The sequence below is a fragment of the Lemur catta genome, chromosome 3 (assembly GCF_020740605.2).
Source record: "Lemur catta isolate mLemCat1 chromosome 3, mLemCat1.pri, whole genome shotgun sequence".
Lineage (NCBI taxonomy): Eukaryota > Metazoa > Chordata > Mammalia > Primates > Lemuridae > Lemur > Lemur catta.
Genome location: NC_059130.1, coordinates 14962644 through 14979341, shown reverse-complemented (window position 1 = coordinate 14979341; position 16698 = coordinate 14962644). Strand labels below are relative to the sequence as shown.

The 16698-nt window shown below is 56.4% G+C and overlaps 1 protein-coding gene across 1 annotated transcript; it reads right to left on the bottom strand.

Moving 5' to 3' along the window:
* Positions 1-1491: 1491 nt before the first annotated feature.
* Positions 1492-14361, bottom strand: LOC123634755 (chymosin-like). Its single transcript, XM_045546490.1, is given in 13 exon segments — positions 1492-1728; positions 2484-2582; positions 3165-3369; positions 4098-4145; positions 5909-6004; positions 6006-6106; positions 9684-9802; positions 10528-10561; positions 10563-10661; positions 11577-11671; positions 11674-11712; positions 13546-13552; positions 14122-14361. Coding segments are annotated over 13 exon segments (1335 nt in total). The 3' UTR covers positions 1492-1575.
* Between the last annotated feature and the right edge of the window lie 2337 nt (positions 14362-16698).

Here is a 16698-nt window from a genome sequence, read left to right as displayed (position 1 = left end):
CCTTGGGAAGCATCACCCCAGACCCGCAGCTCCCGGCCCCTTGTGACACGCCCCCTGCTCACCTGCTCCTCAGCTGTCCGCAGGGCAAGGCTGTGGGCGGGATCAGGGAGGGGCAGGGGCGCCACAGCAAGGGGCAGCTCCCAGCACAGAGCTGTCCAGGGGTCTGCCCAGCTGACGCTGCTACAGCCAGTGTTACAGAGGGTGGTCCCGAGGACAAACCCAGCGGCACACGGAGAGTCGGAGAATCAAGGTTTATTCGCCGGCGGGCTCAGAGGGGTCTCGCCACCAAATTCTGAGCCCCCTCTACATGATTTTTCCCACTTTTATTAAGTTGGGGTGGTCCGAGGGGTGGGGTCTCAGGTGGCTAATGCCCGCCAGGTAATAGGTTAGTTGATGTGTCAGGTAATAGGTTAGTATTATGTTGATGCGCCAGGTAATAGGTTTAGTGTTATGCTGATGCGCCAGGTAATAGATTAGTTGATGGGTCAGGTGATAGGTTAGGATTATGCTGATGCGGGTCTTCCGTGAGGGGTGGGGGTCTCAGGTGGCTGCCGTGCCAGGTAATAGATGGGGGTTTCCCTTACCAACACCCAAGCACTATGGTCTCCCCAAGAGCCTTGTCCACCTGTCCCCCACCGTAGCTGAGGGCCCTCAAATTAGCATCGCTGAGAAAAACCTTTTAAATCTACCTGAATCTACCTTAAGTCTACCTCTTAAATCTACCTGAATCCCCTTGTGTGCCCCTCTAACATTTGGGTTCCCGTGTGGCCTCTCCCCAGAGAGTGTGCAGGGCTCCGTGGGCCTGGGCGGCCACGGGGAATGTCAGCGCTGGCATCTGGCTTTGACACAAGGCCTGCCCTCCGTGGTGGAGCCTGAGCCCCTGAGACTGAGGGTGGGACCCTGGACTGTGGCTCTTCCTCAGGGTGAATGACAACCTCAAGACCCCCAGATCTTTCCCAGATACCCCCCACGTATTCCACCACCTGTCTTCTTCCAACGGCTATGAGGCCCCTCTCCTAACAGACCCAGGGCCTTCCCCGCCGGTGGCCAGGTATCCCACCCAGGCTCAAGCCACCAAGCCCTTGACACTCATCCCCGAGTCCAAACAAGTCTTGTCCTGCAACGGTCTCCCCTCCTGTGCCCTTTTCCCAGAAAGACCTAGCGTGGGAGGACAGGTAGGTGAGCCATGCCTTGGTCTTCCCTGTCCTCAGCTTGAAATGGCCATTGCCTTCGAGGAAGCCTCCAGCCACCTGCTGCACCCTCAGCCCTCCCCCACCTGTGTGGCCCCCACTCTGGCCACACAGCACCTGGCAGTCACAGCCCACCCCCATGGTGGTGCAGGGCTTCAGCCCCGGCGATCACAAGGGAAGGCGGGCTTTGCAGAAATGTGGTGTTTATTGAGAACCACCGGCCTGAAAACCTGATCTGTGTATGTGCGTGTGTGTGTGCGCGTGTGTATGTGTGTGCATGTGTGTGCATGTATGTGTGTGCATGTGTGTGTGCATGTGTGTGCATGTATGTGTGTGCATGTGTGTGCGTGGTTGAGGACAGCACGGTGCATGGTCAGTGGTGCAGTCAGACAGCCTTGGCCAGCCCCACGCGGTTGTCTGCCCTGTCAAAGACGCTGTAGTACTCCCGGATGAAGACGTCCCCCAGGATCCACTGCTGGGAATGATCATCACCCTGGAAACTGCTGGAACAGGAGCCTTGGTCCCAGGAAAGGCAAGGCTGAGATGCCCCAAAGACGGGTGTTTTACAACCCACCCCACAATTACTCTCCCCTACTATTTCATTTTATCCTTGAAATCACTTTCCCAGGTAAGCAAACAACTATCAGATTCATCTCATTCAACAGATGAAGAAATTGAGATTCAAAAAATAAAATGACTTAACCCAAGATCACCAGGTGGGGTCCTGGAGATGCAGCCTGGTCTCCTTCACTGGACCCCTCCCTGTCACCGTCCTCCCCGGCCCCTGCCCTCTGCCCTCAGCACCTGCTGTCTGGTGACTGGCCGGAACAGCCTGGGGGCTGAGGCAGGACCAGGAGGCCTCACCAGTTTAGGGAGCTCAGAATTAGGTCAAAGCTGAGGCCAGTGGGTCAGTGGGGACAAGAGTTGAGTCCCCACAAAGTCCAGGCTAGCTAAGAAAACCCTGGACAGCACTCTAGGCCCCTGGGCTTAGAAGATTGAGCAGTGGATAGAGGTTCCCCCCGGGAGCTGCGGACCTACACCCCCACAAGCCACAGTGGGCTGTCCTTCCTGGTCCCCATTTCTCCCGGGATGAGACAGTAGTGGCCACAAATGAGGCCCAAGGACAACATGGCCCCACTCAGAAGGGCCAGTCAGTCTACAGGAATGCCCCCCACCATTCGCCATGGAGTCCATGCCACCTCTTTTCACCCACTTCACTGACCTGGGCCCCAGCTGGGGAGGGACGGGGAGGAAGGGACAGGAGGAGCCCAGGGCCCCCTCCCTGAGACATACCTGTCTGGTGTAGGCAGTGGGTGGCAATGGGAACTCCTTGTCTTGGATCTCAAAGACAGCCTTGGACATGCTGCTCAGGCTTGCACAGTCGATGTCAAACTAAAGAGCCAAGGGAGGTCCCTTACAGGAGGCGGGGGTGTCACCTGGCTCGAAGAGGCACCCGGTCCTGGCGGCACAGGACCCCTTCCTCTGCACCCGGTGGGCCATGGGGTGTGGAGACCCACCTCCTCAGAGGGCTCTTGTCTTTTGGTCCCAAGATACGGTCCTCAAAAGAGTCACACTGAGGGGGACAAGCTGTCGGTCAACCCAGGGAAAGACCCCAGCTTGGGACAAAGGGGTCCACCTCCGTGTCTCCCCCACCCCCAGGCCCGGCCAGGGCAAGGACACTGGGAGCACTTAGCTGCCAGGAAGGAAGAAGGACGGACTCATGGCGCAGGAGGGACCCGGGCACAGCAAAGGCCACACGTCGGGGAAGGCACGGCCCTCCCAGAGGACCAGGAGGTCAGATTGCGGCCGCTGCATGAGGCGAGGGAGCTCCAGCAGCAATGACAGGCCGAAGCCAAAGCCCAACCTCTGCTGAGAAATGGGCCCCTCACCTTTCCCCTGTATCATTTCTTCCGTGTGAAAGGGGCCCCCACTTTAAGGGGGTCTTGGATGGCTGGGGTGAGGCTCTGGCCTTACCAGGCCGTGCTGGCCCTCTGTGGCTCCAATGGCCTTCCGGATGTTGAGGATGTTTCTGCTGGGCCCAACCAGCAGGGTGGTACCCGTGTCCAGGATGGCCTGACAGCCATTGTCACAGGCCATCATGACACCATTTATGGCGACACTGCAGAGGGTAAACAGGATGGCCTCAAGGCACACACACACCCCCACCCGGCCCTTCCTACTCTCCCCTGCCAGGATCCCCAGGCAGGGAGGAAAGCCCCAACTACCCCCACAGCCCCTCCCTTGGGTCCTTTCCTGGAGCCCCCAAAACTCTCTGAGCCCAGAGAAAAGACCTAAAGCCATTCTCTCCCAACTTAGTGGCTAAATTGAGGACATCCCACCTTCCACCTTCCGTGGGACAGAAACCACAATAAAACAACAAATTCACATGCATTAAGGGGTAGAACGAGTACTGGGCTACTTGCCTGAGATCTGCTTCAAGTTCTCCTTCTGGCATTTACTCACCGAACGTCTCAGGCGAGTTTCGCAGCCTTTGCGTACTCGGGCTCTCGTCTACAAAATGGGTGCAGCGACAGCCCCTTCCTCGACTTCCGCAAGGGAGGGCTGCGAGGTCCAAACCTGACGCTGGTACGTTATCAAATGGAAATGACAATGGCACCCGCTTCGCGGGGCTTTAGCCAGTGAGGCAGTCAGGTAATCGCTCAGCACGTGGCCTAGCAGGTAGTGAGTGCTCCGTGAGTGCAGCTCGGCTTATCAGCAAAGCAGAGGTGAACGTGAGCATTGACACAGCCTTGGAAGTGTCCAGTTCAGATTCTGAGGGACAGGCCTACAAGCCACAGTCCTTCTCAGAGCCCAGACATGACACCAAGTCCTCCTGTTCCCACACCTGGAGCCGTCCTGGAACGGGGCCCCCCCAGAGCTGTGCTCACCCACCTGTCCACGGCGGACTGCAAGGGGTCGACGGCCCCCAGCGTGAGCACGCTCTGCTGGTCGTTCCTGAGACCAAGACAAGGCTCCCTGCTTCAGTGAAGCCCCTCCCTGGGGCAGATGCCCTTGAGACCCAGCCCACCCCCACCTCTGAAGGCTTCAGGTGAGCTCTCCCAGCCTCGCCCTCCCCCTCCCCAGTGGGGCTTCCCTCTGGTGTCAGTAGCAGCATCCTTTCTCCTGAGCGCTGTGGCCCTCACCCCCACCCTGGGCTTGGCAGCACCCGGAGCCCCGAGCTCAGCCGCCACTGTGTAAGGGGAGGAAACAGCCCACACACCGTCCCGGGACAGCCAGGCTCTGTCCCGGCCACCCTTGGGTGATCCCAGCTGTCTCCCTTTGCCCCCGCTCCCCACACCCACCACCCAGGGCTTTCTGCCCCCAGTAGGAGAGGGGGTCTCCAACAAGGTCCCACACTTCGGATTAAAACTGCCACCCAAGCCCAAAGCCCCTCGGTTCCTTCCGGGGCTGGCTGAGAAACACCTGCACGCCATGCCTCACCTGCTTCCCACACCTCACCTGCTTCCCACACCTCACCTGCACGCCACACCTCACCTGCTTCCCACACCTCACCTGCACGCCACACCTCACCTGCTTCCCACACCTCACCTGCACGCCACACCTCACCTGCTTCCCACACCTCACCTGCACGCCATGCCTCACCTGCTTCCCACACCTCACCTGCTTCCCACACCTCACCTGCACGCCACACCTCACCTGCTTCCCACACCTCACCTGCACACCACACCTCACCTGCTTCCCACACCTCACCTGCTTCCCACACCTCACCTGCTTCCCACACCTCACCTGCTTCCCATGCTGCTGCTCTTGGTCCCTGGAACTCATCAAGCCCCATCCCACCCCCAGGCGCTGGTACATGCTGTCCCCATGGCCTAGAATGCGCTGCCCTGTCCCTTTGTCTCACCTGGATGCCCCCCCTACTCCCTCAGGGGAGCCTGCCCTGGCCACCTCCGTCAGCGTGGGCTTCCCCATTGTTGCAAGCCTCTGACACCCCCAAACCACGCCTGCAGCACCCTCATGACAACTCTCCCATTGCAGCTGTGTATTGTGTGCTGTCCGTTCCCCCTGCTAAATCGCTAACTCCCAGTGTGTCTTATTTGCCATCTACGCCCACCTCGGGCATAGCCCTGCCTTAGCAAGGGCCCAGTGAATGGCCACTGAGCGAGGGAAAGCCCCGGGCAGCCCCTTGCCTGGCTCCCGGCCTCAGCCCCTCCTCCCGGAGGTGGGCCCTTCCCCCTCACCGCCCACCCCCTGTAGCTCACGTGCAGTGGGGAGGTGGAGTAGGGAGCACTGGGCTGGGAGCAGGAGGCCTGGGCTCCAGCCTGGCTCAGCCACTAGTTCCCAGGGCATTGGCCCCACCCCAGGCCTCAGTTTCCTCCCTAGTGAAAGGAAAAGGTTAGACTCCTGGAGTCGGTGCTAGAAGTCTGTGGATCTCAATGATATCAACAAATAGTTATTGAAGCCTTGTCACTTTGGAAAAAAAGAAGCTAAAAGCCCCTACGCACAGATGAGATCAGGCTTTGTCTTTTACATGCCAGAAATGAAAGTCAAATTTTGGCCCCGTGAACTCGGGCTGTATCAGTGACTATATTTGGGGACTTTGGATAAGAAGCTGGATGTGCCTGGAAACAAGGAAGTTTGCTTGCATGCTGGCAACTACCCTTGAGTGGCAGTGTCCCCAGGGGGCGGACAGTCTCCTCAGCCAACAGTCCTTAACAGGGCATCAAAGCCAGGCCCTGGCTGGGCACAGCTCCTACCTGCCCATGTAAACTGAGAACAGGTCGTGGGCCACCAGGTATCTGTTCATCATGTTGTCGAACACGGGCATGAAGTAGTCGGAGGCAAGACTGGCACGCCAGCCCCAGGATCCCAGCAAACTCGGAGGAGGTGAAAATGAAGCCAGGTTCCCGGGGGCTCAGGCCCACAGTCTGGTGGGCGTCCATGATGGTGGAGACCTGCAAGACAGTCGTAATGACCTCCGCTGGGTGCCTCCGCAGCCAGAGACAGAAAAGTCCCAGGGTGGGGGCCACGAGTCCCGAGTCAAGAGCCAGTATCAGAGTCTCAGCCTCGCTGGCCCTCCTTCCCTCTTACAGGCAACGTAGTTCTTTGAGCTTAAGAGAAAAAAATAACTCCTCTTTCCCAGCAGTCAGTGCTGCAGTTTTGAGGACTTGGTCTGATGAGGCCGGGGAGGAGGGGCCGGGAGGACACAGTGTTGGGCGCAGACATGGTGCTCATCGTGCAAAAGTTGGGGATGAGCCCAAACAAGGAGGGAGGACCAGGGACACTCCGAGGCCCTCTGCAGGCTGTGGCCCCCATCAGCTGCGCCTGGAGCGTCTGCCAAAAACACCATGGAGGCTGCACAGAGTCCATAAAGAACACACACACATTTTATGTCCCCAACACCCAGGTGTGAGTCCTTGTTCCTCCATGTGCCAACTGTATGACCTTGGACAAGCACTTCTCTGAGCCTCAATCCCCCTGTTGTTAAATGGAATTATAAAACCTGCACTTCAAGGCAGAGCTTAGGCTAAATAACACTAGCACTGAACACACATGGAGCATTTCTAAATGTTTGATTATTGAACATTTATTGGCACTACGCTAAGAAGACGCTAACTCCAAAATAGCTTCTTAGTCTGCCCACTTCCCCGATGGCCAGTGTGTCCACCAGCCTACTCGGACCACCGCTGTCTCTAGCCCAGACCACTGCAATGGACCAAGCTTCCTGCTTCCACTGCACCCTCTTATAATCCACCCTTCACACAGGGCAGCCAAAGGGATGTTTAAAAATGGAAATCAAGTCATGCCACCCTTGCTACAACCCTCCAGTGGGTCCCGATGGAGCTCAGAATGAAACCTTTGTCCTAGAGTCCCCCTGCACTCTGGTTCTGCTTCTCACTCCTCATAGTCACCCCTCTTGCCCCGTAACTCACCCTGTTCCACACACGCTGGTCTTCTTCTTCCCAGTGCACCAACCCATCCTGCCCCAGGGCCTTTGCACTTGCTGCTCCCTCTGCCCGGAATGCTCTCCCCCAGATCTTCTGAGGCGTGGCTTCTGCAATCGTGTCAGTCAGGCCTCAGCCTGGGACAGGCCATCATGTCCACGATGTCCACTGAATCCATCTCCCGCCCCCAAACATCCTCTTTCACACTTGCCAGTTTTGTTTTCTTCATGCCACTCAGCACTGTGCACAGTCATCTTACGTGAGTGTCCACTGTCTCCCCGCAAAGTGTAAGCATTGGGACAGGCCCTCGTCCCTCTTGCTCATCCCTGCAGCCTCCATTCCCAGACTCAGCCCAACAGGCATGTGCGGAACGAGTAAGTGAACGACGGTTAAGTGCCAGAGAGTAAATGGGTTCATGCTTTCCTTCCACCAAGAAACAGACGGAGGGTCTCCTGGGTGCTAGGCCCTGGGGACGTAGCAATGAGCAAAAGAAAGCGCCTGCCCTGGAGGAACTTATATTCCAGGGAGGAGATAGGAAGTAAGTTTTAAGAAGAAGCAAAGTGGAACATGTCAGCACTCTGAAGAAAACCAGCTCAGGGTAAGGGCAACAGGGTGGTGAGAGAAGGCCTCACGCACGGTGACATGGGGCAGACTGGGGGGAAGGGAGGAGCCATCGGCGGTCTGGGGAGTGCAGTGCAGGCCCAGGGGGTGCTGGAGGTGGCCGGTCCCAGCAGGGTGTGCGTGGGGTGGGGCAGAGGAGGGCAGGGGGTCACGGGGGGCCTTGCAGGCCGGGGTACAGCCTCTTATCCCGTCCAAGCGAGGAGCCACAGAAAGATTTCCAGCAAAGGAGGGCATGACAGGACTTTTTAAAGCATCCCTCTGGCTCCTGTGTCAGATGGTGAGGGGACATGGCAGGAGCAGGGAGCCCACTGGGAGGCTACTCCAGTCATCCAGGTGGGAGGCAGTGGAGGAGGAGCCAAGAGTCTCAGGGTACGAAGCGGGCAGACCCTCACTGGCCTGGGAGGGAGGGTCAACAGCATCTGTGAACAGATAGGGCATGGGGAATGAAATGACAAACAGATAGTACACAATTAGTGCGTTTATTCCTTACCACAGTGCTCCGAGGTATTATTATGTCCATTGCACAGATGAGGAAACTGAGGCTTGCCCAAAGTCACCCCCCTCTATAGAGAAAAGCCTGCTGCATCCTCCCCAGAGCCCTGTTCCTGACCACAGCCCATTCGGGGGGCCCTTCCCCCCTCAGTTTAGCACCCAGGACCCCTCCTCAGGGAGCTCCTGGGTGGGAGGAGACCCTGGATTGAGTAGAGCTCAGCGTCTCCCACGCCTGTGCTCGGAGCCCCCTTCCCCATGGCTCTGGTGACAGCCCCTCCCCTATTCCCGCCCCAACACCGCCCCATCATGGGAGCCAGGCCCTGGGCTAGGCCTGCAGAACTTCACCCTTCCCTCCTCCCCCCAAACCTTCCTGCTGGAAACGGAGCTGGGATGACCTCCCCACTCGGTCCCCGCTCTGAAACCAGCCAGCTCTGGTGCAAACAAGCAGAGAGCAGGGCCTTCGAGGCCAGCTGCCAAACCAGCCGGGGGCTCCCCGGCACGTGCCAGCCCACACCCTCCCTCTCCCACGCGAGACCGCTGGGGGCTGACCCCAGGGCTGTCTCCCTGGCCCCTGCCCAGGGCAGTGAGTAAAAGCAGCCCAGCGCACCACAGCTGAGGCTGCCAGCACAGCGCCAGCTCTCCAGCGAAGACGCGCCCAAAACAGCAAAGACGAAAGCAAGTGGCTCCTGACAGCAGAGGAGGTAGGGCCCCCGGGCAGGAGAATTAGCCTTCTAGAGGCCTGACAGCTGGACCACCCCAGCAAGAGGCTCTGAGGCCGCGGCTGTCTGGTGCTAACTCCTGGGGAGGCCTGAGCACCTGGCCTGCCAAGGCAGGGGCTGAGGAAAGGGATGCAAGCAGAGAAGGGCTGTGCTCTGCTGGACTCAAAGCAAGAGAGACTTCAGCCAGACCCAAGGAAGAACCCTAGGAAGATCAAGGTGATACACACAGAGTGATATTGCTCCGTATTTAATCCTGGATGACATATGAGGAAGGAAAGAAAGACCCTAACATGCATTGGGCACTTACTAAGTTCCCACCACTGTATCAGGTACTCTGAGGCCAAGGGAGGCAAGGGGAAGGGGGAGGCCCAGAGGCTGCTCAAACTTAGAGAGAGTGAGGTCTAGCCGAGAGCACTACTCAGAGAGCCAGAGACGCGGGTCTGGCGCTCAGCACCTGCAGGTGCCCGCTGTGTGAGTTCAGGCAAGTTTTCAACTTCTCTGAGCCTCAGTTTTCTCATCTGAACAATGGGAATAAAAATATCTTCCTCAAAGGGCTGTCAGAAGAATGAAATTTAAAAACAAGATCACATGTAGGACACTGAAGAGCTTGCTGCTGGGACAAGCTCCTAATTCTGAACTACCTGTGGCAAGGACGCGTGAAAAGGGGTCCAGGAGGTGGGGACCCGGACCTGGCGGAGGGAAAGCCGCCGGTGGCAAAGGCGACGGGAGCGCCGGCCGGCCCGCAGCCCACTTACGGTGACAGTGTCGTGGCCCAGAGAGCCCCGCATGCTGCCCAGGCCGTACGGGATGGGCGGGGACTTGCTCAGCATCTGGAAGGTGCAGGACTTGGACGGGTCAAAGCCGTGGTGGTTTTCTAAAACACAGACGGGCGTTAGCGGGGCGCCTAGCGTCTTCTCGCCACCCACAGCGACAGCAGGGCTTCAGCCCCCACCAGGCCTTGAAAGAGCATCATCTGATACTGGCTGTTCTCGCTACAGAAAATAAGCAGCCCCTTCTCTCTACGGTCTTAGCCCCACAGGCTAAGAAAATTATTCTTTGCGGCTCAACCCAGCTCAACCCGCTGCTGCCCGTGTAGTTTCCAAACAAAAAAAGAAAGGAAAAAGCCCTCCCTGTGGTTTCCACGGACATTTTACTTTTACCAGCTGAGTAATCTCAGCCGAGTCCCATTCCCTCTCCACGCCTTGGTTTGTTCATCTGTAAAATGGGGATTAAAAGAGCACCACCCTCCCAGGATTGCTGGAAAAATAAATGATTAACACAAGTTCAGTGTTTACTCATCGTTAGCAATAGACCCTCTCACTTTATTCTCCCAGCTCACGCTGGCATGTCGTAGCCCCATTTTATTGAAAGGAAAACTGAGGACCCAGGCGGGTAAGCAGCTTGCCTTGGCTCCCAGTAGAGGCCAAAAGAAAAAAAAACAACACCAAGAAACTAGCATTCTCTAATTTTTACCTTAGACCCGTGGTTTTCAAAGCTTCCCAGTCTGTGGCCATTTGGGAGGTCAAGTGAAGAGACGGGACACAGCCAGGAGGACGGGACCAAGCGTGGCAGGTGGGGCGGAAGAGGGAGGTCACTCACGGCAGGCATTCCTGGTGCAGTGGATGGATGGAGGGCACTCAGAAGTCCGAGGAGCCCGTGTCAGAGCCCGTGTCAAACACCACGGTGAATGCCCGGGGCGGGGTCCCGACGGCGATCTGCCCGAAGTACTCGCACTGAGGACAGACAGCACTGGGTCAAAGGCAGGCGGGACGGAGAGGGAGGGAGGGGAGAGCTGATGCTGGGCGTGGAGCGTGGGCAGTTTTGGAGACCCTGTGCTTCCTGTGCAGAGACCTGGGATGTGGAGGGGGAGGAAAGGGAAGGGGAACACTGGGGCGGGTTCTTCTTCTCCAGCACCCCTGCCCCAGGGTCCCGCCCCCAGCCGAGCTTGGCCTGATCCTCCCACAAGCCCTACAGCCAGTGCTGGAAGCAGCCTCAGAGGCAGACCTTGGCCCAGAACATAAATCCAGCCTGGGAGGGAGACTGGGCCACCCCCGCCAGGGCAGGAAGAACTAGACAGAGAGGCAGGGCATCAGCTACGTGCAGTGCCCCAAGTCCCCAGCCAAGCTGTCCTTGCCACACCTGCCTCCCCAGCGGCTCTCCCTGCTGTCAGAACTGGGGGTGGGAGGCGAAGATGACCTAGATAAGAAAATGAGAGCACAGAAGAGAGAAAAGCCTGGTTGTTTACCATCAAGAGTGACAGATGAGAGAAAGACAAGCTCCAGAAAGGAGGAGGGCACAAGGGACATTCCTGCATGGGCCCTGGGTGGGAGGAAGAGGAAGATGGCGCCATGTCCCGGACGGCTACAGACTGGCACCAGCTGTCCTCGTTCCTGCTGAGCCTAGACTAAGACACGGTCTCCCTGGGCTGGGAAAGGCAGGCGTGAGGTTGGATCTGGGAGCAGACGATGCTCCCCAGAGGGATGTTGTGTGAGGAAGGTCGCCTGGGCTCACACCCTCCTCACGGTGGCCCTTGCTGGGTCTGCTGAGGGCAGGGATCCGGCCTCCCCCACCCACAGGCACCCAGATTCCCGAAAGAGGGAAGCACCGTGGGAGGCGGGCTGAGTGGAAAGGCTGGCAGAGTCTCTCACGTCTAGGTAGCTGATCAGAGACCTGCTGAAGTTGGAGTACATGGGTCTGCTTGCATACTGGTGTTCCCTCAGCAAGTCCCCCGGGAGCCCACGTCCTGCAGGGCCCTCCTCAGCGACTTCCCTTTGTGCAGAGATCCTGAGGAGATGGGCAGAATCTGTGCTGAGCGTGGGTGTCTCTCCTAGGCCGCCCAGCCTCCCAGAAGGGCCCAGAGCCTCTGGGCTCCATAAATCACTCCCCACACTGCTCCTCCCAGCCCAGCCTTCCGGCCAGTATCCCGCTGACCCCCGGCCAATGGCTTTCAAACATTTCTTTTTATCATAACCCAATATAAGAAATGTATTTTACATCAATTCTCAAATCAGTGCCTATCCTTACAGAACGCAATGTACTCTGATGTTTTCTATTCCTTTTTTTTTTTTTTTAATGCTGGTAGAAACCCTCCAGATGCATTTTACAAAATATTAATGAGTTTCGCAACCCACAGTTTGAAAGACACTAAGCACATTGCCGCTCGTTCAGTCACCAGATTCTTGCTGTGTACCTACTACGTGCCAGACACTGTGCAGGACCCAGGGACACAGTGGAGAAAAGGATGCAGTCTCTACCCCCAGGAGCCCGCTGCCTGGAGGGCAAAACGCAGCCTCCCACACTCTGGCTAATGCCATGATGATGATCCCACCCTTTGCTAACCCTTCGCTCCACTCCCTGGGTAGCCATTTCCCTACAGTGGGTGGAAATTCTTCAGAGAGCTTCCCAGGGGCCTCCTGGTCAAGTTTAGGTATTGGATGACGGAGGCAGATCAACAGGGAGAGGTCAAGAGCGGAACAACAGAAGCTGGCTCTACACCTGGCTCTGTTCTGTCTGTGGCAACTTAGGAGGCTCCCCAAGGCCCCAGCCTCCCCCTTGGAGGCTCCCCAAGGCCCCAACCTCATCCTTGGAGGCTACCTAAGTCCCCAACCTCATCCTTGGAGGCTCCCCAAGTCCCCAACCTACCCCCTAGAGGCTCCCCAAGTCCCCCGACCTTCCCTTTGCAGGCTCCCCAAAACACCCTCCACCCCCAGCCTGAACTCCCTCCTCTATGAAATAGGTTAACCCCCCGCCTTCCAGCCACTCTCCTGACCCTGCCTTTGCCAAAGAGGTGGCCCAACCTCTCTGGTCTTAGCTTCCTCTCCTGTGGACCGAAGTAGTTTGGCAGCTCCCACAGCCCCTTCCACCTCTAGGAATCACGTGGTCCCTCTTGGTGGGCTGGTTTAAAGAATGGCTGGAGACTACACGTGTGAAAGTGCTCTGACAGCAGTAAAATGGCAGCAGTTTTGAGACTCACAAAGAGAGCGGGTTTCCTCATGTTGTTCACACCGTGAACGACCACATGGAGCAGGCTGTATGTGAATTACGGTCTTTCCTCGGGTGCCCCTCACCCCCAGCCCTCATATGTGACGTCAGCTGGGACCTGACTTACAAAGGACTTCATCTCTGATGGTGGGAAAGGACTTCAGCACAAAAGGAAGGAGGCTGGACTGAGCTCCTGAGATCAAGCCCACAGCTCCCTTTCCTATGTCCCCACGGCCAGGCCTGTGAAGTGTTCTCTGTGTGGCTCCAGCTGCAGTGTCTGATTGGCCGGACCTAACTGCTGCGTGCCTGGGAACTCCCATGGGCTGTAGCTGAGACTGCTCAGCTGACCTGCCCAGCACGAGACCTCGGAGAGGAAAGCCAGCGGTGGCCAGAAGGTGGTCCCCACCTCGTGCTGAGCCAGGAGGGCGGCCCTACATGGAGGCTCCACCCACCATGGATTCTTTGCTCCAGCCCTGCCTCCCTGTGCTGGGGCCACAGGCATGCCTGGGACTTGGAAGAACTTTGTTTTCAGAGAACCTTGGCTACTCAAAGACACATGGACCCCTTTTCAGGGATCCAGCTTCCCCAGACAGGGATTCTGGCTTCCCTACGCTCAGGGCTTGACAGAGTGCCAACCTAGCCCCTGGAGGGAGTGTGACATCAAGGTCAGAGTACAAGTCTCCCCGGGGCCAAGTCCCTGCTCCTCTGTTACCAGCCATGTGGCTTGGGCAGCTCAAAGACCCTCCCTAGGGGCCCTTAAATAACAGTTTTCACATCAGTAAAATATAAATACTAGTATCTACCTAACCCATGAGGATTAGTGATAGCATAATAAAGACTTAATTAAGTGCCTGGTACCTAGCAGCAAATACTCAATACATCGGTTATGATTTTTGGAGGAGAACCTGGGACCTTCACCCACAAAGGACTTGGTACAACAGAGAACTTTATTTTGTTTAACAAATGTATATATAGCTCTTACAGTGTGCCAGGCACAGTGTGAAGCATTTTCAAATATCAACTCATATAATCCTTGTAACATCCCTATGAAATGGCCATGACTATTATCCTAATTTTCCAACAGATGAGGAAACTGAGGCACAGAGAGTTAAGTTAGTGATGGAGCTGGGGATCGAATCCCAGGCACTCTGACTCCAGAAGCCCTGCCCTAATGTCCCCAGGCTACCCGTGTGACCTGTCTTTCCACCACACCCTGACGTGCAGGGCACACTGGGAGGAAAAGGTCTCAGCATGGGGGGCATTATCCTGGGAACATGCAGCATGGCCTCCCAGGACTTCGCAGGGGAACAGTGGCTGGGAGGCCGGGGACAGGGCCTCCCAGAGAGGATGCACGAACTGCCCTTCCCCTCCCCGGGGGGCCGACACCCGCCTGGTGATCTCACTGCCCTGGGACAGAGCAAGGACTGCAAAGAGCGCCACGAGGCACCTCATCCCGCACCACGGGCCGCCACTGTGCCAGCCAGTGCCCGTTCCCTGCGGCCTTTATAGAGGGAGAAGGGTTCACCCCGGCTGGGAGCCCAGACTTCAGAGACAGCCCCTGCCTTCAGGCCACGCCACAGACATTGTGAGATAGCACCCGGAGTACCTAAGACCCATGCTAATAAGGATCACACGTTCCACTGCCCCAGGGACTTCAAAGTTGAAGGGGACAGCCGCCTGGTCTTCAGGCTGGAAAGGTCAACAGGGGCTTCTCTGATCTGATCTCCCCTTCCAAACCTCGCCCCTTCTGGAGCCAACACAGCTGGGGCTGCTGCCAGAAACCTATTTCACGGTCCTCCGTATGCCCTGTAAGAGGCCTGTCCACACAGACCCGACTCCTACCCTACCTGCCTGCCCTGCCCGGGCCTGACCTCCCTGGAAGCTGCTGCCTCTCCTATCCAGAAACCTCCCCCAGCCCCGTTTGCCGGGAGGTGGGCGGGGCTCAGTCTAATCCTAAAGTGGCACCTGAAGCAGAGAGTGCTTGTTCAATCGGTCACCCCGAGAGTGGGGCTCGGAGTTTAGAGCACAGAGCAGGAGTGCCCCACATCCCACAGGGCAGGGGCTAAGGGGGAGGGGGCCTGAGGCTCATGCCCGGGGGACGTGGGCCCTTGGCGCCATGCTAGAAGGGTGTGGAGAAGGTGAGGGGTAAGCGCCAGATCACGGTAGCAATTGGAAGGACTGGGCAAAGCTGAGCCAGAAAGGCAGACGGGTGTCACACACACAGGGGAAAGAGGGCAACATGGCAGTGACAGGGTAGGGAACAGGTCAGTCCCACTCAAGGGTGCAGGGGAAGCTCCTCAGAAGCACATGTGCAGAGGGTCGCGTGGAGCAGAGGCTCCCAGAGCCCCGGCCAGAGAGGCCCGACATTCTCTCAGGCCTGCAGCGGAGAGATTCAGGACAAGAAGCAAAAGACCACAGCCATGTTTGGGGACTTATTGAAAAAGGCCGTTCTCGCTGGAGATAAGTGATATCTCATTGTGGTTTTGATTTGCATTTCCCTGATGATTAGAGATGTTGAGCATTTTTCCATATGTTTGTTGGCCTCTGTTCTGTCTTCTTTTGAAAAGTTTCTGTTCATGTCCTTTGCCTACTTTTTGATACAGTTGTTTGATTTTTTCTTGCTGATTTTCCTGAGGTCTAAATAGATTCTAGTTATCAGCCCTTTATCCAATGTGTAGCATGCGAAGATTTTTTTCCCATTCTGTAGGTTGTCTGTTTGCTCTCGTGACAATTTCTTGGGCTGTGCAGAAGCTTTTTAATTTGATCAGGTCCCATTTACCTATTTTTCTTGTTGCTGTGATTTATCAATAAGTCCCAAAACAATAAATGTTGGCGTGGATGCGGAGAGACAGGAACACTCATACACTGCTGGTGGGACTGCAAACTAGTGCAACCCCTGTGGAAAGCAATATGGAGATACCTTAGAGAGATACAAGTAGAACTACCATTTGATCCAGCAATCCCATTACTGGGCATCTACCCAAAGGAACAAAAGACATTCTATAAAAAAGACATCTGCACTAGGATGTTTATAGCAGCACAATTCACAATTGCAAAGAAGTGGAAACAACCTAAGTGCCCATCAATACATGAGTGGATTAATAAAATGTGGCATATGTATACCATGGAGTACTACTCAGCTATAAGAAACAGTGGTAATATAGCACCTCTTGTATTTTCCTGGATAGAGCTGGAACCCATTCTACTAAGTGAAGTATCCCAAGAATGGAAAAATAAAAAGCACCACATGTACTCACCAGCAAACTCGTTTCCCTGATCATCACCTAAGAGCACATACAAGAGTAACATTAATTGGGTGTCGGGCAGATGGGAGAGGGGAGGAGGGGATGGGTGTATACATATGTAACGAGTGCAATGCGCACCGTCTGGGGGATAGACACGCTTGAAGCGCTGGCTCAGGAAGGGGGAGCAAGGGCAATATACGTATCCTAAACTTTTGTACCCCCATAATATGCTGAAATTTAAAAAGAAGACCACAGCCATGAAATTGGTGGACATCATACCCCAGGGATGAGGGGAGGCTAAATCTGGAAAATCAGGAATAGGTCAGGATAAGGGGGCAAAATAGAAAGGCAACAGCTTCAGGCCCACGGGAGTGCAGGAGAGCACGTGCCAGCAGGCGACGCCAGAACAGGTGTCCACGTGAAGAGGCCTGCGGGAGTGGAAGAGAGGGCAGGTGGGGGCACTGTCGAGAGGGACAGACTCTGAAGTTTCATGCATTTGACTTGTAAGGGCCCCAGGAGGCCAGGCTCAGACTCGGACAGGAGA